Source organism: Littorina saxatilis, linkage group LG14 (assembly GCF_037325665.1).
Source record: "Littorina saxatilis isolate snail1 linkage group LG14, US_GU_Lsax_2.0, whole genome shotgun sequence".
NCBI classification, from domain to species: Eukaryota; Metazoa; Mollusca; class Gastropoda; order Littorinimorpha; family Littorinidae; genus Littorina; species Littorina saxatilis.
The window spans coordinates 32,931,270-32,953,626 of record NC_090258.1 but is presented as its reverse complement, the minus strand read 5'-3'; the positions used below and the strand labels follow the sequence as shown (position 1 = coordinate 32,953,626).

At 47.1% G+C, this 22,357-nt stretch overlaps 1 protein-coding gene across 1 annotated transcript; it reads right to left on the bottom strand.

Annotated features, from left to right (window-relative positions):
• Nucleotides 1–6,180: 6,180 nt before the first annotated feature.
• LOC138947604 (cytochrome c oxidase subunit NDUFA4-like) lies at nt 6,181–19,080 on the bottom strand. The gene is made up of 4 exons (XM_070319112.1): nt 18,922–19,080; nt 9,550–9,638; nt 7,380–7,440; nt 6,181–6,856 (listed from the first exon to the last, which is right to left on the bottom strand). The coding sequence occupies exons 1-4, from the start codon at nt 18,961–18,963 to the stop codon at nt 6,794–6,796; spliced, it is 255 nt and encodes an 84-aa protein (XP_070175213.1). The 5' UTR covers nt 18,964–19,080; the 3' UTR covers nt 6,181–6,793.
• Between the last annotated feature and the right edge of the window lie 3,277 nt (nt 19,081–22,357).

Sequence of the window (22,357 nt, the reverse complement as noted above, 5' to 3'; positions counted from 1 at the left end):
CAACGAGTTCACCTCGTCTTGAAGAGCCTGCCATCTGGCAGGGTCTCGAGGAGGGGGGAACGTCAAAGGTAGAGCGGACAAAGGAGGTTGTGACGACAGCGGTAGAGAAAACCCCGACCCCACCACCCTCAAGATAAACTGGTTGGAGACCAGTCTGCCCCACATGTCGCGGGCCCGAAAAAGGGAACCGACGGACGAAAGAGGGGCAACTTGAGGGGGCGTCAACGTAGGGCCGGGACTCACTGAAAATTCTGCTGGCGGGCAGGCGCAGGCTTGCGACCACCCCCCTGGTGGTGCTGCTTACCCTTACCTGTCTGAGCACCCTTCTTCTTGCGCTTGGGAGCACGAGAAGCCGGGGCCGCAGGGGGGAACGCGACAGGCGCCTGAGAGGAGGAAGAAGGAGGCAGTGAAACTGGCTTCTTCTTCTTCTTCTTCTGAGGCTGGGAGCTGGAGGTGACTGTAGCACTTCTCTTACTCCCCGCCGACGTCGCCGAAGCAGCGAGGCCAACCATCAGAGAATCAGTGTTCCTCTGGCGTGTGGACTCCACCACAGAACGGACAGTGCCCGGATGAAAGAGGGAAGAAGGCTGAGGAAACGTGTTCCTCAGACTCTTCCTCATATCCGGAGGCACTAAAGAAGTAGCCAGAAAATGATCACGGAACAGGGCCAACAAGTGGACCCGTGTTCCAATGGCCAATTCTGCCGCAGTCGTCACGCACGATCGCACGGCATGCAAAGCCCGATCCACTCGAACCGTGTCAAGGACCCGAGTGGAATCGGACTCTGCCCGATCGGGAGGGTCCAACAGTGTGGACAGCGTGCTCATCCATGTCAAGGCCTGTGATTGGGCCTCGACAATGGAAGAAACGGTGGCCTCAAGATTGTGGAACAAAGCAGAGCTCAGTTCCACCTTCTTGACCGAAGGCACCTCCCCAACGAACACATCACCGTCAGCCCCACCCTGAACACTCGAAGTCTGGAAAGGGAGAGTTCGAGAGTCAAAGGGAAAAGGGAGGGACGAAACAGATTGGACACGAGGAAACAGTGGAGGTGCGCCTCCCGAAGGAAAGCACGGCACTGAATCCGCGTCCTCCCGAGGAACATAGGTCGCGTTCGCACGTGAATCTGTACTCCTCAGGCGATGTGCTGCCGCTTCCACCGTGGCACTAAGACTAGGGTGGAACGCGAATTGCTGGCGGCCGGATCGTTCATAAAACGAGCCGCCGGCAGACGCGGCGTGTGCCTCCCGCGCCCGGGCCGAAGCGGACTCCAAGGACGAGAGGGCGTCGGAGGGAAGGACGTCCTGAAACTGTTCAAACGTCCTTCTAGCTGTGCGAGGGAGAGCCTCCTGCCTCTCGTCCTCAGACTCCACGTCCTGTGTGTCAACCGAAGGGTTGGGAACACTAGACGACAGACGCTTAAGCGAGGCATCCGTGGCGTCAAGACGCCGCGTGATGTCTGTCATGTACTGTTGGAAAGTACGAAGCATAGCTTCGGAAGTTCCATCAGAAACCGGCAAGGGTAGAGGATCAGTGTTAACCTCAGGGCGACCCTGATCCTCCTCCCCATCGTCCTCTGACTCACTCTCCTCTTCACTTCCCGACAACTCCTCAACAGCAGGAGTGTAGGAAGCTTGAGGGGGAGGAGCCGAAAGTGATGAAGTAGGCTGTGACGAAACGCCCACTGAAGCAAGAGGCCGCGAAGACCCCTGCCCCAAAGACGAAACGTCTCCAGCAGCCGAAGGGAGAGAACAACAAAAACCCTGCGACTGTTGGGTCAGTCCAGCCAACGAACCCCCGCCATTTATAGACTGAACAGGGACCCATCGGGTCTGATCAGAAAAGAAATGGTCCGGTCCGGTCGGGGGTGCCGATCCGGTCCGGTCGGGTGGTCCGGTGTTCCGGTGGTCCGGTCCGGTCCGGTGGTCCGGTCCGGTCCCGTACCATCCGGAGGTCCCGTTCGGCACAGAACCATCCGTACCCACAAAAGTGTTCGGGTGGTTCGGTCCGGACGTGGAAACACCGTACCATCCGGACCCGTAGGTCCGGTGGTCCGGTGTGTTCCGGTTCGGTGCCAGACCACCCGGACCAACAGAGGTGGTCGGGTGGTCCGGTCCCGACCGGACCACTGGTCCCGTACCGTACCATCCGGACCCGTAGGTCCGGTGGTCCGGTGTGTTCCGGTTCGGTGCCAGACCACCCGGACCAACAGAGGTGGTCGGGTGGTCCGGTCCCGACCGGACCACTGGTCCCGTACCGTACCATCCGGACCCGTAGGTCCGGGGGTCCGGCAAGGGCCAGAGGTACTGTCCCGCACCGGACCCTAAGGTCCGGTACGGTCCCGTACCATGGGTCCCGTCCGGACCAAACCCGGAGGTCAAGTCCAGTCGGGACCCGTGGGTCCGGTTCGATCCCGACCCGTAAGCCTGGACCGTTCCGGACCCTTGGTCCGGACCATCCGTCACCCGAACACCAGACGCTAAGGAATGGCGTGGGGTCAAGACGGTCCGGTCGGAGGTGTCGGTCTGAGCAACAGAAACAATGTTCCCGTCGCCCTGACCATTCGACAGAAGTACCACGTTCTGTCGAACACCTCCACGTCCAGTAACTAGTCGGCCGGAGCGTTTCATAGAGGGACAGCCACCAGTCACACGGACGTCAGAGGGAACCGTAGTAGCAGTGGTCGTAGGCACGAAGCCTGAAACCCCTGCCCCCACAGGACCGCCCTGAACGGGGTCAATTCGCATCCCAACCCCAGCGGGGAGGGAATTCATAGACCCCGTCATCTCCTCCGATCTCCCCCCCCCATGAGTCCGAGACTACTGTCGAAACAGCAGTAGACGACCCAGCGAGGGAGTTCAGAGGAGGACCCGTGTCCCTCCTGGCTTCCACAGCGGTGGAAACCGAGGAGGGCACAGGAGAGGCACCGGAAAAGAAAGAAGTCGAAACCTGAGTCTCTCCCGTAGCCCCTAGATCAGATTCACCAACCCCCAAAGAGGGTTGGGAATCGACCCGCCCCCGGATTCGAGCCAGGGAGGAGAAGGAAACCTTCCCCCCTGGCTTGAAACCGGGAGGAGCTGAAGCCTGAGACTGAGGGCCGGACAACGGCGTCGAAGGGGGGGAAGCGTGTTCCACGGAAGGAGAAGGAGAAAGACGCTTTTTCTTTCCCCTCGACCTTCCCCGAACCTTCGACGGCGCAGCCCCGCCCGAAGTCCCAGGTTCAAGCCCAGCCTGTTTGAGCAAGCTCGCATTGAGCTTGCTCAAACAGGCTTTCTCCGCCCTCCCTCGCCGCAAACGCAAAGCGTTTGGGGAGGGAGAGTCGGAGCGCCGAAAGGTCCCCCTGTCCGTGCGCAAAACATGACGCTGTGCGCCCGGAGAAGGGTTGCCCCCGGCAGACTCTGGTTCCGTAGAACCAGAGCCCAAAACAAGACGAGACATCCTACCTCGCCCTGTACGTACCCTTAAAAAATAGAGAATTAACAAAATTCAAAGAAAATTAGGTCAATACTCAAGTGAATGAGGCGAAACGAGAAGCAGACGACCGGTCACCACGAAGTAGGACGGTAGGCACGCCGAGTCCGCCACACAACAACGGAGGCACAAGTTGGAAGAAAAACAACGTAGCCTCAAGCCAGAAGTGGAATAACACACAAAAATCCAACAGGTGGTAATCCACACAGAAAAGAAGACTCTAGAATCCAAAATAATCCGGGAGCGCAGCAGAAACACAGCCTACTGTCACGCGCGAAAAAAGAAAGAGGACGCGCCACCTACATCCTGTAAGGGGGAAGCACTCGGACAGTGCTTGGGATCCACGGTGGCGCATGGTTATGGGAGATAATTGTACCCACGCAGCGTTTTGTCCAATTTTTTCGGCCTATAATAGATAATGTGCAAGAATAGTACTGTCGAGGTAAGTGTTATATTGACACTACATGTATTTATTGGAATCTCATTCCGTAGAATTTTCTCAGTGAGCTAAAATTGACACAAGACTTGTTTTCCCACCTGCTTGCCACATGAATTAATTTGCATGGTCTTCCTTCAAGTTAGTGTGTATAGATCTCCTAGTGTGTTTCCGAGCAGAGCATGCAATGTTCGCTTATGTAGTGTTAAGATTTATTTCAACTAAAAGAGAAGAAACAATGCACAAGGAACCATACACTTTCACCAAGTAAATTTTGCTTAACTTCAAGAATTTTGCAAGGTATGTTCACAAGTTCGCAAGGTGCTTTTTGTGGCTTATCCTTTAAAGGCACAGTAAGCCTCCCGTAAACCATCACAGATACGGTCAGGCTTTTACACACAGTACAAACACCCTTTCATTTAAACACTCACCGATTGAGAACATCCTAGGTGCCCTCCGTAAAGAGCGAACAATTTTCAAAGAATTTATTTTTGCGTGGTTTATCTTACCCCTGAGCCATCGTGAACCCGTGTGATCCAGTTTCCCTTTTTCACAATGTAGTCGTCAGTTAGTCATTTGAATGCGACTCGATGTGAGCTGATCTACAATAGCACGTTTTTATGCACGAAACAAACGGCTGCGGTTCACAAGAACCCTCGAGCGATGGCTTTTGACTTTTGAGAGGAACGGCGATATGCATAAACCGTCGTCTGCTACGACCCTTGCGTGACCCTGCTTCCGGGCTTTTCTTTTTTCAAACTTTCACAACTTTGAATTGTACTGATCTTGTCTTGATGAAAAAAGAATTCTTTTATGATTAAAGAATGTTTGTGTAACAAGCTGTCAATTTATTATTTAGATTTTAAAAGTTAGGTCTAGCACAAAAACGCACCACGCCGTCCAAAAACATTCTGATACTCATCGATCCACGGCTATGGCCAGTTTACATCGATAGAATGAGACCCGAAGGGAAGTAACTCATTTTTGACCTGAGTTCAGGATGGGTCCAAAACGTGTTCGAGACAATCTGCAAAATTAATTCTTTAAAAATTGCTCGCTCTTTACGTAGGGCACCTAGGATGTTCCCGTTTGGTGAGCGTTCAAATGGAAGGGTGTTTGTACTGTGTGTAAAAGCCTGACAGTATCTGTGATGGTTTACGGGAGGCTTACTGTCCGGGCGTGATTTCCGGTATTGAATATTCATTAGAGCACCAAAACGAGGCGCCATTGTTGTAGAGGAGCAAGTCCACGAAAATAAATTCTTAAAAAATTTCTCACGCTCGACAGAAAGCAGCCAGGATGTTCCTGTTCGGTGAGCTTTCAATGGAAGTATGCTTGTACTGTATGTAGACGCTCGGGGAGCTCTGTGATGGTTTACGGGAGGCTTACTGTGCCTTTAACAAAAAAAGTTCTTCCGTTTCTACACAAGCATGTGCAAATCATGATTGGCATTAGCTTGCAAAGTTTTTACTATTTTAGTTATTGTGTACTGTACTTTATAAAATATTTACACATTTTCAGTTTTCTGATCAGTTTGTGAGCCGAGTATTTCACACATGACATATCGTTGTCCACAAAAAGTTTGTACTTATGTTGATATGCAAATATGCTATTATGATTTTTGTTTGGCTTGCACGTTTTCTTTACGGTTTCAGATGTTGTGCATTTAGTGCTTGCATACATTCTGTAAGTGTTATGACATGTTTGAGAACCAAGCATATATAAATAGCAAACTTGATCCTATCTCATGACTGTATTGAAAGTGTTGTATATATATATCAAAAGTGCTCAGTTTATTGTGATTTTCTTTTTACGTTGGACTGTGTTTGTCATGTTTAGTAATTGATGCTTAGTTTTACATCTTTTTGTATGATACATGTATATCTTTGATGTTTATAATAATAAAACAGCAACTAATAAAAGATATGGAGAATACTACATGGCTTGATGTGTGGCACCAGGTTTACACTAGATTTTTTTTTTTTTAAGAATATTGAAATGCGAGTGAAAGTGTGTAAAAAATTACAAAGGAACACACTTGTGAAGTGTAACATACTAGAATCATACAGTTCATAAGGTTATGTTTATATCAAGTGCCTACGGTTAACAGTCCATCCCTAGTCCAGCATGGAAAAGTAATGACCTTATGAAGCAGAGTCTTGGACTAGTCTATAAGATAAAGGTAGTTTCTAGCCTGTTCATTTCTCCATACAGATTCAACACATGCGCTACACACACACACATACAAAACCAAAGGCTTCACCAAGCAGAGACAACCTTCATCTTCCTTTATTCCTTGTGAAAATAAACACAAACCCCTAATCAGAGTACTTCTAAACTACCAGCAAACAAATGCCCAAACAAACAGTTGAACTGCTAAAAACAAAAAAAGTTTGAAGCAAAAGTGGAGAACAGTGCAACAAAGCACTGGAACAACTGGACTTCAACTTTGTGCGAAAATTATTGGCTGTGGTAGCCAAAATATCAGTATAGCCAGTGAGATTGCCCAAAAAATGAAATTCCTGTAATTTCTTGTGTTAACGTAATTTCCTTCATGGTTATGATCGGCAAAAGGCCAAACTGCAGGAACATTAACTTCAAAGATTATTACTTCTAAAGATCTGAACCAATCAACAAACTGAAGAATCACTTGAGTTACCTTTTCAGATGTCTTTTCCGGCTCAGCCTTTACCTCACAGACCGAACAAAGGTTAACATTTTGTTTTCTTCATTGTCAAATCACACCATACAAACACATTCAAACCCAGCCTTTTCAATTTCATGCAAGTAGCTCACTTCCATGCTATATAATATTAACACCTGTCGAGGAAAACTAAGGTAAATCAAAGAGGAAAGTTCCTGATCACAGACGAGTTTGCCCTTGACTTAGATCTCTGGGCGCTCCTCAGGGAACTTTTCCTTGGCGTAGTCTCTCTTTGGGGAGTAGAACTAGAAACAGACAAGAAAACAGACATGGTCAGTGTCATAAAACAGACGATGAGCATCTGTCAAAATATGATTGGTTGTGGAAGAGTAGTCAAGATTTTATCTGTTGTGGCAGAGTTGCTCACCTTGGAAATACTGGGGCAAACAACACCATGTGGCATTGTTGGCCAATCAGTGTCTAGCAGCGCATGCACGAAATCAGGGGTGTTCGAACACTGAAGACTCTGCAAAAAGTTGACTCCGGGAAAGAAATCCCTTGCCTAACCCAGGATTCACACCCACTTCGATAGCGACAAACAGGTTTCAAAGCCAGCGTCGCTATCGACAAAGCCACATTTCCACACCTCCCCTCCCCCAAGGACAACCCATCTACTGCCTCAAACAAAACCAGCCAGCCAGATACACATTTAATGCTGCAGATCACTTCCCAGGGTGACTAACCAGGGTATACAAGGGAAGAAGAGGAATAGACAGCAAGTATGCGTGCATGTGTATGTATTTGAGTTACAATGAGGTTCATTCATACCTTATACTGGTAGCTAGGTGCAAGCTTGTTCCAGGGATACACCTCATCACGCTTGTTCCAGCTGAAAAATAGTAACAAAATTACTGCCCTTTATTGACCAAGAAAAAGTCTGTCATGCTAAACTATAAATATAATGGATAACTTACTTTTGTGGGACAATTTGTCTAAAACAGCTTCGTGAATAGATCAATTCTTCCTATGTTCGTAAAACTAAAAGTCATGATTTTCCTCTATACTTGCACTCGCACCTTTTCGCAAGAATAAAAAAAGTGTTCAGGTACTACATTATAGTTTTATCGTTTTGTTGCATGGACTTGATAATGTTCCACTTACAAAAAGCAAATAAATAGGACATACTGCTGATCCTGATGTTCCAAAGCTTGTTGAACTTATTTATTCCTAACAGTATATATACAAAGCTTATCCCAAATGAACAAAAATATAGAACCAAACGTACTTTTAATCAAATTGGCCACATTTTTTTGGTGCTATCTCAGGCATGCAATACTGCAAAACCTGCCATAAATAAGATGTGAACAGAACTTAAGTTTTAAACAAACTAAAACGAGTTTACGCAAGCCTTTTTGACTCACATGCGAAGCAAAAGTGAGTCTATGTACTCACCTGAGTCGTCCGTCCGTCCGGAAAACTTTAACGTTGGATATTTTTTGGACACTATTCAGTCTATCAGTACCAAATTTGGCAAGATGGTGTATGATGACAAGGCCCCAAAAAACATACATAGCATCTTGACCTTGCTTCAAGGTCAAGGTCGCAGGGGCCATAAATGTTGCCTAAAAAACAGCTATTTTTCACATTTTCCCCATTTTCTCTGACGTTTTTGAGATTCAATACCTCACCTATATATGATATATAGGGCAAAGTAAGCCCCATCTTTTGATACCAGTTTGGTTTACCTTGCTTCAAGGTCAAGGTCACAGGAGCTCTTCAAAGTTGGATTGTATACATATTTTGAAGTGACCTTGACCCTGAACTATGGAAGATAACTGTTTCAAACTTAAAAATTATGTGGGGCACATGTTATGCTTTCATCATGAGACACATTTGGTCACATATGATCAAGGTCAAGGTCACTTTGACCCTTATGAAATGTGACCAAAATAAGGTAGTGAACCACTAAAAGTGACCATATCTCATGGTAGAACAAGAAGGGCAAAGCCCATACGACTCACATGCTTGACCTTTACATGACCTTGACCTTCAGCTAAACCTAGCAATGACATCATACACTAAGAACTGCTTTACACATTTTTCCTACCAAAATACATGTGACCTTGACCCAAGGTCAAGGTCATCCAAGGTCATGCAACACAAAACTGTTAATTCAAGACATAGGAAGTACAATGGTGCTTATTGGCTCTTTCTACCATGAGATATGGTCACTTTTAGTGGTTCACTACCTTATTTTGGTCACATTTCATAAGGGTCAAAGTGACCTTGACCATATGTGACCAAATGTGTCTCTTGATGAAAGCATAACATGTGCCCCACATAATTTTTAAGTTTGAAACAGTTATCTTCCATAGTTCAGGGTCAAGGTCACTTCAAAATATGTATACAATCCAACTTTGAAGAGCTCCTGTGACCTTGACCTTGACGCAAGGTAAACCAAACTGGTATCAAAAGATGGGGCTTACTTTGCCCTATATATCATATATAGGTGAGGTATTAAATCTCAAAAACTTCAGAGAAAATGGGAAAAATAGCTGTTTTTTAGACAACATGTATGGCCCCTGCGACCTTGACCTTGAAGCAAGGTCAAGATGCTATGTATGTTTTTTTAGGCCTTGTCATCATACACCATCTTGCCAAATTTGGTACTAATAGACTGAATAGTGTCCAAGAAATATCCAACGTTAAAGTTTTCCGGACGGACGGACGACTCGGGTGAGTACATAGACTCACTTTTGCTTCGCATGTGAGTCAAAGAGCCAATAAGCACCATTGTACTTCTTATGTCTTGAATTAACAGCTTTGTGTTGCATGACCTTGGATGACCTTGACCTTGGGTCAAGGTCACATGTATTTTGGTAGGAAAAATGTGTAAAGCATGTGAGTCGTATGGGCTTTGCCCTTCTTGTTATTCAGTGGTTTCTCTTATTTAGCAATTGGATTTTGAACGAAAATCTTCTGTAATCAAATGAATTACCTGACATCAGGGCAGCGAGTGCAGAGACGCCCGATGTAATATCCCGCTCCAACCACACCTGCGCCCACGCAGACGAAGAGTGGAATCAGCTGCAATGTACAAACACATATTAGACACTGAAATCTTAAATTTGACTGTATACAAATTATAATTGCTACATTTTAGCCTGTGTGGTGAAACGACCAGCCAAGGGGTTGTTATCTAGACAGATTGTCGCTGTGAAAAGAGGAATTATATTGTAATGTTTCTATGGAGGGAAAAAACCGTTGGGCATCTTTTGAGGTGGTCTTTTGAATTAAACTTTAAGCAGGTGGTTGTTAACAATAACACTACAGTAAACCATGTTAATTACGGTAATTACATCAAAACGAGTGAATGAGGATTATAGGAACTGCTCTCCAGTGCTGGAAACAAAAACAGACCAGAGGCCTGGCAGATAGACGGATAGCACCCTCTATTAGGCCTAAAAAAAAATAGGTGTGGTTACGGTAACCCGACCTACCCTATTTTTAGGGGCCGACCCTATAACTTTTTATTACATTTGTCAAAAAAACACAAAAAACACAAGAAAACGAGTGCAGAAAACGCAATGAAAGCGAAAGCGCCCGAGTCGCACACTTATTTCCCTGTCAGTAGGTTTAATTTGTACACATTAGAAAAAAAAGTTTAAAAAAAAAATGTGATTGCCTACCTTCCTACCCTATTTTTTTTGGCTATGTTACCGTAACCACACCTATTTTTTTTTTGGCCTTACACAGCATTCCTAGTAATGAGAACACATACACATTCAACGTCATCCTGCATCACGGGAAGTAGCCTAACTCCAAATCATAACTTGACTGCCAAAGTCCAACTGCCGTTGCGACCACCTCTCCATAATGACCACTCCGTATCCCAAAGACAGCTCTTTTTTTTGTAAATAATTCAGCTTCCCATAATAATAATCAAACGACCTCCTAACTACAATTTAAGTTATAAAGAACACTTTTGGTTGTTCCCTTGGGTGGACGTTATATATTATAAACAGGTTTAACAGTAGTAGTTTGTGTACACTACATTGGGGTGTGCACGTTAAAGATCCCACGATTGACAAAAGGGTCTTTCCTGGCAAAATTGTATAGGCATAGATAAAAATGTCCACCAAAATACCCGTGTGACTTGGAATAATAGGCCGTGAAAAGTAGGATATGCGCCGAAATGGCTGCGATCTGCTAGCCGATGTGAATGCGTGATGTACAGGGGTGTTGCTAGACATTTTCATGTTGGGACATTTGGCCGAAACTGTCAGAAAGCTTTAGGACATCTTGAAAAATTTTCGGCCATTATTTTGGCTCATACAAAGTCACCGCAACATTGAAGCACAAGACTCAAGAGGGGAACACAAATACATACAATCATTATCTTAGGAACACAGCTAGATTACAGGGGCGTAACAGTTAAGCCAGAGGAGGGAGGGTACAACCTGGGGGTCTGGGGGGAAAAGCCCCCCCTGAAGTAGAAGAATTTTAGCTAATTTATAAACAATTTGTGGCTTATCCTTGATTTTAAACATGATCAACTGGTGTCAGCAGCCACTCATTATTTCTTTTAACGTTAGTATTAAAATTTAAATAATGGCAATTTATCTTCACTGGTCTAATATAGGCCTATGCTGATATCTGCTCCCGACATCATATAGTATGGTTAGAAGGAAGACATGTCGCATACTGTGACAATTAAACAATTAACTCTTCCCCCGGCTTTACAGACAGATTTTTTTTTTCTTTTTTCTTTGGGGGGGGGGGGGGGGGTGTCTGGAACCCCCGTAACAACCCCCCTAATCCACCCCTGGATTATATGTTGCTTACTGCAACTGAAACAATCAGCTTTGCTGATTTAACTACATCAGACACCAGTTCTCTGAAACTTTTTCAAACCTTTAACTTTAATTTCTTGAAAGTAAAACTCTTCCAATCTTGTGCTAATCTTGACAAGCCTTGGGAAACATGACTGGTAAAACACCAATAAAAAACCGTGTAGGGTGAGCCATTTTGTTTGGAAACCACGATTTGGAGGACGCTTTTCATTCTCTGGCTCAGCAGATTTCGATTCGCGGTGACTATCGTCTGCTATGTCGTCTGCTTCGATCGACTCGACAACACTACTACCACTCACACTGACACTGTCCACATTCGCGGTGTTCCTGTCATTTTGTCCGGAATCACTTAGTTTAGTTTTTTTCTTTTTTGGTTGCGACATGATGTTCAAATCCAAATCGAAAGCACTGCCTGATTGATAAACTATCGCGAACCGGCGAACGCAAACGCTGATAGTGTGGTTTCCCTTGTACAAGCTAAACCACTCTGGCATCTATATTTTTTGGCACTGGTTTCCGTTCAAAACATTGATGTTTCGTTTTTGGTATTCGCGAAGGAAATAAACGTCAGTCAGTTGACTAAGTACATCGGCAGCAGTTTTAGCAATCAAAGCCTGACCAATACAAAAAACTGGACAAACTTTGGCCAATTTAGGCGAATACTCTTCGGACATTTGGCCGATAGGGACATGAAAGTTTCGGCCAAAGTAAAAAAAAATCGGCGATTGGCCGAAGGGTCGACCCAAACGACACCCCTGATGTATTGTGTAAAAAAAAAATCCATCTCACACGGCATAAATAAATCCCTGCGCCTGGAATATGTGCGCGATATAAATTGCATAAAATACAAATAAAAAATTTTTAAAAATCCCTGCGCTAAGCCTCATATTGATAGTAGTATCTCTGGAACTGGAAGTGGTCAAAATTGAGTCTTGACCCTATCAGCCAAAGTAAATGATCAAATGATCAAACAATCATCAACTGACACTCAGGGACACTGACTGACAAAGGTCCTGCATGCATACACTATTCAGTAACATTACTAACAACTAACATTCTGGGGCGAACATTCGAAAATTTTTATCTAAATTTTGATTTGATTAATATACTTACCCGAATCACATGATTTGCATTGACCCACTTCGATGCTTAGGTTATGATAAAAGCTACCCCGTCTAGGTATAAGGGGAGCAACCCCAACTAAAAAAGTGACTGCACCAGCATGACTGACACCCTGGGTTACGTCCCATGTAGCCTACTACGTCATCAATGGTGCTGGTCACGTGATACCCCTTCAATCGACTAATAGAACATTAAAATATCGAGCGGGGCAGGAGGGAGGGAATTACTCATGTGATTCGGGTAAGTATATTAATCAAATCAAAATTTAGATAAAAATTTTCGATTATAATTACATATTCTTACTCCGAATCACATGATTTGCAGATAACTCCAACCAGGAGGTGGGTAAGATCAAAAAAGGTTCAAACTCACCATCAATTTCTGGAAATGCACTGGCCCGCTGCCACCAAGGCAGGCAGGGACCTTGATCCATCGTTACAGAGCGAAGCAATGTCTCTCAGATAAAAGCTGATGAATACATCGTCTGATCGCCAAAAGGCTGTATTCAAGACTTCGCTCATTCTGTGGGACCGCAAGACGGCCAAGGAAGAGGCCCAAGGCAGCAATGTCTCCCTATTAAACTGATAAAGACAAAGCCGAGCACCAGTAAGCTGTGTGCAGGACATCATCCAACCTCCCAGACCGTAAAACGGCCGAGGAGGAGGCTCAGGCCCTGGAAAAAGAGCTCGGGCTGAGCCTAGGGGAAAGATAGCCGAAAGCGACGCCAAGGCGGAGGGAAAGAGAATCCCTCGCCAAAAAACAGGCCCACTGCCGAACATCAGGGAAAGAGCCGGTGAGAAAGAAAACATCTAGCTCACTCTAAAACCCTTGCCAGGAACTGGCCCACTGCCAAAAGACAGAACGAGGACCGAGAACCAACCTAAAAGACAGTCGCAATGCCGCTCAGGCAAAAAATGCGAAAGACAGCATCAGAGAGCCCGTAAGCTGTGCTCAGCACTTCTTCCCATCTCCCGAACCATAAAAAACAGCCCAGAAAGGGGCTCAAGTCTTGAATAACCCGAGCCGAGTAGAGGGACAGACAAGCTGCCCCCCCCCCCCCCCTTACTATTGGAAGGAAATGCCAAAAACCCTGGAAACGACTAAGCGTAAGGTTGACCGATCATAAATGAAAAGCACCAACCTTCCCCAGGACCGTAAGACAATCATGCCAAAGAAAAAGCCTTGGCATGGAGAGAGGCCCGAAAGGCCGGAGAGATAACGGTCAGCTCCAGAGAGGAGTGACCTGTTTCCTAGAAAGAGAGAGAGACGTCTGAGTACAAAAAACCAGAGTCAAACTCCAAGAAACAACTCAGAAGAGACGGTCACCAGAAGTCCACTACCAGTCCATGCAGAAGCACAGAGGGAGGTAAACAGAGGAAGAAGCGGCCTACGAAAAGTGTAAGCCGCCAGCAGAGCGGAGAACGCGGTGACCAAAGCCTGATGTGACCGGTGACTCTAACCGAAAAGACTAAGGTCAGAGTGATCACAAAGCAGTCTGCTTGTAGGTAAATGAAAGAAAATCAAAAACCCAAAACAGAAACGAGACTGGAAAGGAAAACAGAAAACTGTGAAGCTAACCAGCCTTAAGACTCCCTGAACGAGAGTCCTCAAGAAGAAGGGCCCGAAGCAAAAATCGCGGCCGACCGAGCCCAGAAAATTCCTGAGTCTGGCTGAAAAACCAAACACGTCTGATACCTCAGAACCGAGAATCAGACACGGAACACAACAGGCAAGAGTCCGAAATAGATGCAAGTGGTAGAAGGGTGACCTTAACAGGCAACCCACCCCACCGGAAGTCGACCCGACTCGCCTCATGGCAGGATGAGGGAGAAGAGGAAGACACAAATTCTAGAGACACGGAGACCGTAGTCGCCCATGCCAGGCAGGAGACTAATACACGGGCTAAGGCTGAGAGCCGGAACGCCCGTAGACCTGCCATCAAAGATGCTGGGCTGAAAGCCCGCACCAAGAAACCAGGAAATTAACTAGACCTCCACCGAAAGGGGAGGGTTAGCCAATAAAGCTGAGAAAAGTGATAGGCCACAAGAATGACCCCTCACCATGCATTGCTAAAACCAATGCAAACTCAGTAAAATCTGAATGTAACTTCCGAGGCCAACTCAAGTAAACCTTAAGTTTGGACGAAACACCAGAACCAGTCCGATCGCTAGAGAAAGACAGAGTCTAAAACGGCGAAAGACCCACAAGGACCGAGCCCAAAAGAGCAAACAACAACCACCACCACCAACGGATGAAATGGCCGTTGCACCAGCCGAGGCTAAAAAACCCGGATGCCCTAAAGCCGGCTGTTGTTCCCAAAAAGCACAGACTAAGACGTCTGTGAAAGGAAGAACCTCTCCGGATAAACCTGAGCTGAGGACTTAGCCTGAAAAAGCTGAGTCTGCTTAGGTAGAGCCCGTTTTGCTGCTTCAAAGTTTGAAGAGCAAAAGAAGAGACCTGAAGGTCCCTACAAATCTTTATCTCCTTGGAGGCCAGGAGGCCAGGGAGGCCTTGGATGCCAGGAGACCTTAGAGGCCAGAAGACCTTAGAGGCCATGGAGGCCAGGAGGCCTTGGAGACCAGGAGGCCTTAGAGGCCAGGAGGCCTTGGAAGCCAGGAGACCTTAGAGGCCAGGAGGCCTTAGAGGCCAGGAGGCCTTGGAGGCCAGGAGGCCTTGGAGGCCAGGAGACCTTGGAGGCCAGGAGACCTTGGAGGCCAGGAGACCTTGGAGGCCAGAAGGCCTTAGAGGCCTGGGAGGCCAGGAGGCCTTGGAGACCAGGAGGCCTTGGAGACCAGGAGGCCTTGGAGGCCAGGAGACCTTGGAGGCCAGGAGGCCTTAGAGGCCTGGGAGGCCAGGAGACCTTGGAGGCCAGGAGGCCTTAGAGGCCTGGGAGGCCAGGAGGCCTTGGAGGCCAGGAGGCCTTGGAGACCAGGAGGCCTTGGGGGCCAGGAGGCCTTAGAGGCCAGGAGGCTTCAGAGACCAGGAGGCCAGGAGGACTTGAAGGCCAGGAGGCCTTAAAGGCCAGGAGGCCGAAGAGAGACCCATCCACCAAGGGTGAAGAACTAAGGTTGTCTCTCATTGATTCCCCACAAACTAGGAATGGGCGAGGAACAAGTCCCGTCTGTACATGACCGTATGGGCATTGTGCAGAGAGGAGGGCCTTCTCCGCTCTAAAATCGCCCTAGCAAAGGTGGAGAAAGCATCCCCTGCGTCCTGCTCTTTACTGAGTGTAAAGGGCGCCAAGGACTCCGTAAAGGAGTGTCTCCGAAATGGAAGCAAGTTCCAAAAGCTGTCTGCCCACTTCCTCAGAGGGGAAGAGAGTCTGCTCAGAGAGCAGGGGACTCGAAACGTTCCCCAAAGAAGAAGTTCCGGCGTGACCGGCAAAGGTGCACGCAGAGGGGCAAAAGACGACAGCAAACTCCGGGACATCCTGGGCAAAGGCAACTTCCTCTGAGCCGCTAATGTCCCGAAGCTGGGAAGGCCGGAGCCTGAAGCCCCTTTCCTGCAGGTCAACGGCCAAACTTCACCCCTGACTAAGAGGAGGATGAGAGGCGTCGAAGACCAAAGGCACAGGAAGTGAGGAGAACGGCAGAACCCACTACCGAAGTGTGTGGTAGCTGCTAATCCGCCTGAGGCAGGGAGCCTGCAAGCCCAAAGGGCACTGCTGACGAAAAAACCAGACTCAAACCAGATGGGACCATAGCAGGTCCACTATCCAGTGAGCCCCCACCTCCGGCCGGAGCCAGAAGCGCAGAGGTCGCGCACGATCGCCGACATAAGGCAAGGTTCAAACCGAACGTGACCGTAGTCTGTGCACTAACCAGTGAACCTACGCTTCCAGCCGGAACCAGAAGCAAAGCTGTCGCGGACGACAGCTGAAGTAGGGCAAGCTCGAACCAGAAGTGACAGCAGCCTGTGCACTAACCGGTGAGCTCACCTTCCGTCCGCAGCCAGAAGCGCAGAGGTCGCGTACGACCGCCGCCGTAAGGCAAGGTTCAAACTGGACGTGCCAGTAGCCTGTGCACTAACCAGTGAACCGATACTTCCAGCCGGAACTGGAAGCACAGCCGTCGCGTACGACTGCTGCCGTAGGGCAAGGCTCGAAACCGGACGTGACAGCAGTCTGTACACTAACCAGTGAACCTACGCTTCCGGCCGTACCCGGAAGCGGCGCTGTCGCGGACGACTGCTGAAGTAGGTAAAGGCTCGAACCAGAAGTGACAGCAGCCTGAGCACTAACCAGTGAACCTACACTTCCGGCCGGAACCGGAAGCCCAGCTGACGCTGACGACTGCTGACGTAGGGTAAGGCCCAAACCGGACGTGACAGCAGCCTGTGCACTACCGGTGAACCTACACTTCCGGCCGGAACCGGAAGCGCAGCTGCCGCGGACGACTGCTGACGTAAGGCAAGGCTCAAACCGGACGTGAACGTAGTCCGAACACTAGCCAGTGAGCCTTTTACTTCCGGCCTGAGCCGGAAGCAGCTGTCGCGGACGACTGCTGACGTAAGGCGGGGTTCGTACCGGACGTGAACACCATCTGCTCACTAGACGGTGAACCCCTACTTCCTGCAACAGCAGGAAGCCCAGCTGTCAGAACCGACTGCTGGAGTACGGAGAGGTTCAGACCTGACGTGAACACCGTCTGCTCACTAGCAGGAGAACATCCGATTCCGGAAACCGGAAGTGCAGCTGCCGTAAACGGCTGCTGCAGACACCAACCTTGTTGTGGCCGGATCCCCGGAGGGACATGCACTGTTGCGCTACCGCAAGCGGAAGGCAACAAATGCCGGCCAGGAAGAGGAGAAGAAGATCCCCAAGGGACCGTCCAGAAACATCACGGTGGACAGCAGCCTGGTCCGGAGAAGACCCAGAGTCTGAAGGAGAGAAAGTCGCCTAACCCCCAGGCGGGGGGCAGAGCTGGCGACGAAGTCCGCCGCGGCAAACCTCGCGAACGAGGGAATCTATTTCTGGAAATAAGCAAAAGATAAGTGCAGACCCCAGAGCCCTAGACTCTGGAGCCGAAACAGACGTAAAACGACAGCCTTAGAGGCCAAAACGGACGGCTGAGAGCCAGACGGCCAATCGTCCGTAACCGAAAAAACGGCACAGAACAACGTAAAAAATTGCCTAAAATTGTGCCAACATGAACAACAAAGGAGTTCATCAAAAGAAGAGGCTGCTGAGGGATAGAGCTTAGCAGGGCCCAAGCCCTACCCTCGGCCTTAGCTCCCTCTAATTCTCATTAACGGTCAAGTAAGCACCGAGAGAAAAATAAACAAACAACTGAAACTAGCAAAGTCCGAACGGACGCCAACCTTTCAGAAGCCAGCAAAGAGGGCAGGTAAAACCAGTTTAGGAGCTACCAAAGGCAGCTAAACAACTAGCTATACGAAGAGTTAAGCGTCCGAGAACGGACGAAAAATCAACATAACAACAACATGCTAGCTAAAAATGGCGACCAAAGAGGAAGCCACAAGTCTGAAAATAATAAAGTCCGTACAGACACAAACATTTCAGAAGCAAGCACGCAAATAGATAAGCACATACGTAACAGCTACCGACGGCAGCTACAAAGCAAGCTACAACAGCGTTAATAGCCGAACACGGCTAAAACAACAGAAGCCAGACAACGTGCTAATGCAAATGGCGACCATGAGGAAGCCAAACAACTGCTGAGAACTTCAGAGTCCAACAGACATGCGAAATTCACAGCAGAAGCAATAAAATATACAAGAAAATATGAACGATCTCACCAGCTGCAAGCCAGCAAGAAGTAGACGGGGGCCGAGGCCGGAGGGTGCCGTAGACACAAAACCAGCCAGAGCAAAAGCGTACACAACCGTCACCCTTGAGTGATAGTAGTCGATTGAAGGGGTATCACGTGACCAGCACCATTGATGACGTAGTAGGCTACATGGGACGTAACCCAGGGTGTCAGTCATGCTGGTGCAGTCACTTTTTTAGTTGGGGTTGCTCCCCTTATACCTAGACGGGGTAGCTTTTATCATAACCTAAGCATCGAAGTGGGTCAATGCAAATCATGTGATTCGGAGTAAGAATATGTAATTATAATCTAACAATTTACTGTCGTTTTATTTTGTACTATAGATTTCAACTCTTGCACACAGGTGTTCGCAAAGAGCTGCAAAAAATCACCTACTGTGTGGCTACAGGTGGTAAACACTAACACTTAGTTTTAACTCTGCAACTGCAAGACTGCATACGGCGTATGATACGCTATGGGCGAGTGGTTCCCACTGATCAACAGTAGTAGAGTACACTGCAAGGGCAGCAAGTGCGTTGCATGCACACAACACATCTATAAACAATGTCAGACGGAGCCTGCATTCATTTGACCAGAGTAAAAACGTCATATTTTACAAATACTCACAGAAGGGTGGCCCTTTAAACTGGAGGCGGTGAGTCCTTTCATCTTATTGTCAGGTTTTCTTTACTGCTCCTGATCTCGAAAGGTGACCCTCTGGTTTTAACAGGAAGTGACATCAGAGGACTGATATACTCTCAAAGCCATCTCTTCGTGTGCGTATCTGTTCATGCAGGTAAATGTGTGTGCATTGTTTTATTGCAAGATTTAATTGAAGAAAATCAAAAAGAATAATTATTACACCTGTTTGAACCCTTATTGTGAAAAGATTAATCATCAAAGCTCACCGAACCGAATTTGGCAATTTGGGTTAGAGAGCAACAGGATCGTGACTGAAAGCACCTGCCCGACAACAAACGTTGAGTTTGAGTCTTTGACCTGATAATTCTCTACCATCTACTTGATCATTGGTAAGCTTTAGTCTTTGAGGTAGTGGAACTTTACTGGTCCATGCATACGTAATACATCTAAAGCAGGCTTCCAGTTCCAATTTCATTTCTGCTGTTTGTATGGCGTTTTGTATACATGTGAAAGTGGAACGCTCTCTCTCTGTCTCTGTCTCTGTCTGTCTCTTCTTCTTCTTTCTTTAGACTGCCGCCTTCATCAAAGTGAAGATTCTGCAGACTTTGGAGAGAGTTGCGAAGATGATTTGCAGCTGGTGTCATCAGAACTGCCCGGGGGTTCAGTGATAGCTAGTGGGGGGTAGAAATAGAGGAGGGAGGTGGGGAGGATCAGGGGCGGGGGGAGGGGGGGGTGGGGCGGGGAGGGGTGTCTAGATCCGGGATTTGAAGGCTTCCAGAGAGGGGCTGAGAGCGACCTCACCCGGGAGCGCGTTCCAGTCCACGATGGTGCGTGGAAAGAAGGACTTCTGGCGGTAGGTTGTGCGGCACAACGGTAGCTGGTAGGCAGCATCGTGAAGGAGTCTGGTGCTTTTGGCGGTGGGATTTGGGGTGGGTGTGTTGCGGGTGTTGATCGACAGCAAGCCATTGGTGTATTTGTACATGGTGATGAGGCGGGCTCTGCGGCGCCGATCTTGAAGTGTGGGCCACTGCAAGTGTTCCAACATGGCATCAACGCTCGAAGTCTTGCGGTGGCGATTTACAACCCATCGGGCTGCCCTGTGCTGCACAGCTTCGAGGCGATCCACGTCCTTGCAGGTGTACGGATCCCATCCTTGGGAGTGATCCCGTGAAGTTTAAACACACCGATCAGTACAAGTACACGCTCGAAGTCTTGCGGTGGCGATTTACAACCCATCGGGCTGCCCTGCGCTGCACAGCTTCGAGGCGATCCACGTCCTTGCAGGTGTACGGATCCCTCTCTAGCCGTTTCCGTGTCACTGTCAATGATCGATGTTTTCACGGAATACATGTGATGTGATATATATTCGTAAAGACTTACCTGGTTGTGGCATAGAAGACACACCTCTCAAGTTGATCCATAAACAAATGGCATTATTACTATTACTTGTAGTTGTATTTAGTTATTTGAAGAACATTCTGATGGAATTATAAATATAATTTTACATTTATTATATGTATGACTGATGACAATTAACTTATTTCATAATGTAAAGACGTGCTTGTTAATTTTTTTCAATTACATGTATTTTACAATTACAGTCACACTGGAGATTATTAAGATTAAATGTGGTAATGATTTTTCTTCTTAATTAAGTTTACAAGACTAAGACTACGTCTTATTGTAGATTATATTAAAATGCAAAACCTTGATATCTGTAGTCTGTGACAGTGTCAATTGATATATATATATATGCATTGAATTTTAAAGTAAAATTGCAAACTAGGCTACTGTTTGTCATTCAGATTTATGGAAACCTAAAAATAAATTTTGTTTTGTTTTGTTGCAGTCTCTGAAAGTTGAGGGCCGAAGTCCAGTCTAACCTATGCTTGCATCACTGGCACTCCCTTCGAGTTGGATTGTTCAAAGAAACTGCAATGAATTCCAGGAGATGAGCTTTTGCTGCAACAAAGTCCACACTCTTCACACAAATTATGGACTCCCATCATTGGAGACTGTCTTGTGGATGAAGCTGTGCAGACTTGGTCAACCTCAATATTTGTGACAATGACAAGGGAAGAAACTCTGCCTGTTGCTTTTGATCAAGGGCAGAACTCTGTTCACTTGCTTTGGAGTTTGAGGTGGAGTTTGCCAGGTGTAACAACAGTGGACTGACTTTAATTGTTGCTCAGTATATTTTTGATAAGCAACTTTTAACCGTTCAGAGACTTATAATTTGAGTTAATCTGTTGCCAATATTGGATGTCCTTGGGGCACGTTGCTTATTGCTACTGTAAGTGACCCTGAGCAGACAACAGAATTATCTAACAAAATATTGTTAAAACTGAAGAGACAGAATGAAGTCATCTGTAATGACTGTAGTGTGCACTATTTTCTTTTTGTCTATCAGTATCATTAGCAAAGCAAATGTGAAGAATAGGGGATGCTCGTTTGACGGATCAGTAGTTGCTGTTTCTGCTCCAATAGGAGTAGGATGAGGCGCAAAAAGGCTCTCCCTTTCACGAGATAATATCACAACCACTTTGAATGTTATTACACTGTTAGAGGGGTTTCACGAGATAATATCACAACCACTTTGAATGTTATTACACTGTTAGAGGGGTTTCACGAGATAATATCACAACCACTTTGAATGTTATTACACTGTTAGAGGGGCTGTAGGATTTCAGCACTCTTGCAGTGGTGATGCCAAAAATGATTGAACGTACAGGCCTCTGTAAGCTATTATGGCGTTTGTGCATCACAGTTTATCTACATATATATATATATATTTGAATAGCATGGGTCGTGAACTACCCATACTTTTTACATTGAATTTTTCCTTAGAAAGTATGGGTCGCACATGACCCACATCACTCGGACTGTGAAGTCCAAAGCGTGATCCCGTGAAGTTTAAACACACCGATCAGTACAAGTACAACTATTAACCTTTGCCGGATGCCGCTTTTGACTACACACTCCCGACGATGCGGGTTTGTCTGAACCCATACATTTGAAAGAGGGTTTTTACCGTTTATTCCTCTAACGACGATGCGGGTTTGTCTGAACCCATACATTTGAAAGAGGGTTTTTACCGTTTATTTCTCTAACGACGGGGTGCCGGTTCAGGGAAACCCACAGCGCTACTTCAGTCAGTGGTTGCATCGAGTTTCTCCCTTCACCGACCTCTTGCAGGGGAGGGAGAGGGGGAGGGAGAGGGGGAGGGAGAGACTGAGAGAGACTGAGAGACTAAGAAAGAGAGAGAGAGAGAGAGAGAGAGAGAGAGAGAGAGAGAGAAACTAAGACAGAGACAGAGAGACTAAGAAAGAGAGAGAGAGACTAAGAAAGAGAGAGAGACTAAGAAAGAGAGAGAGAGAGTCTAAGAAAGAGAGAGAGAGAGTCTAAGAAAGAGAGTGAGAGA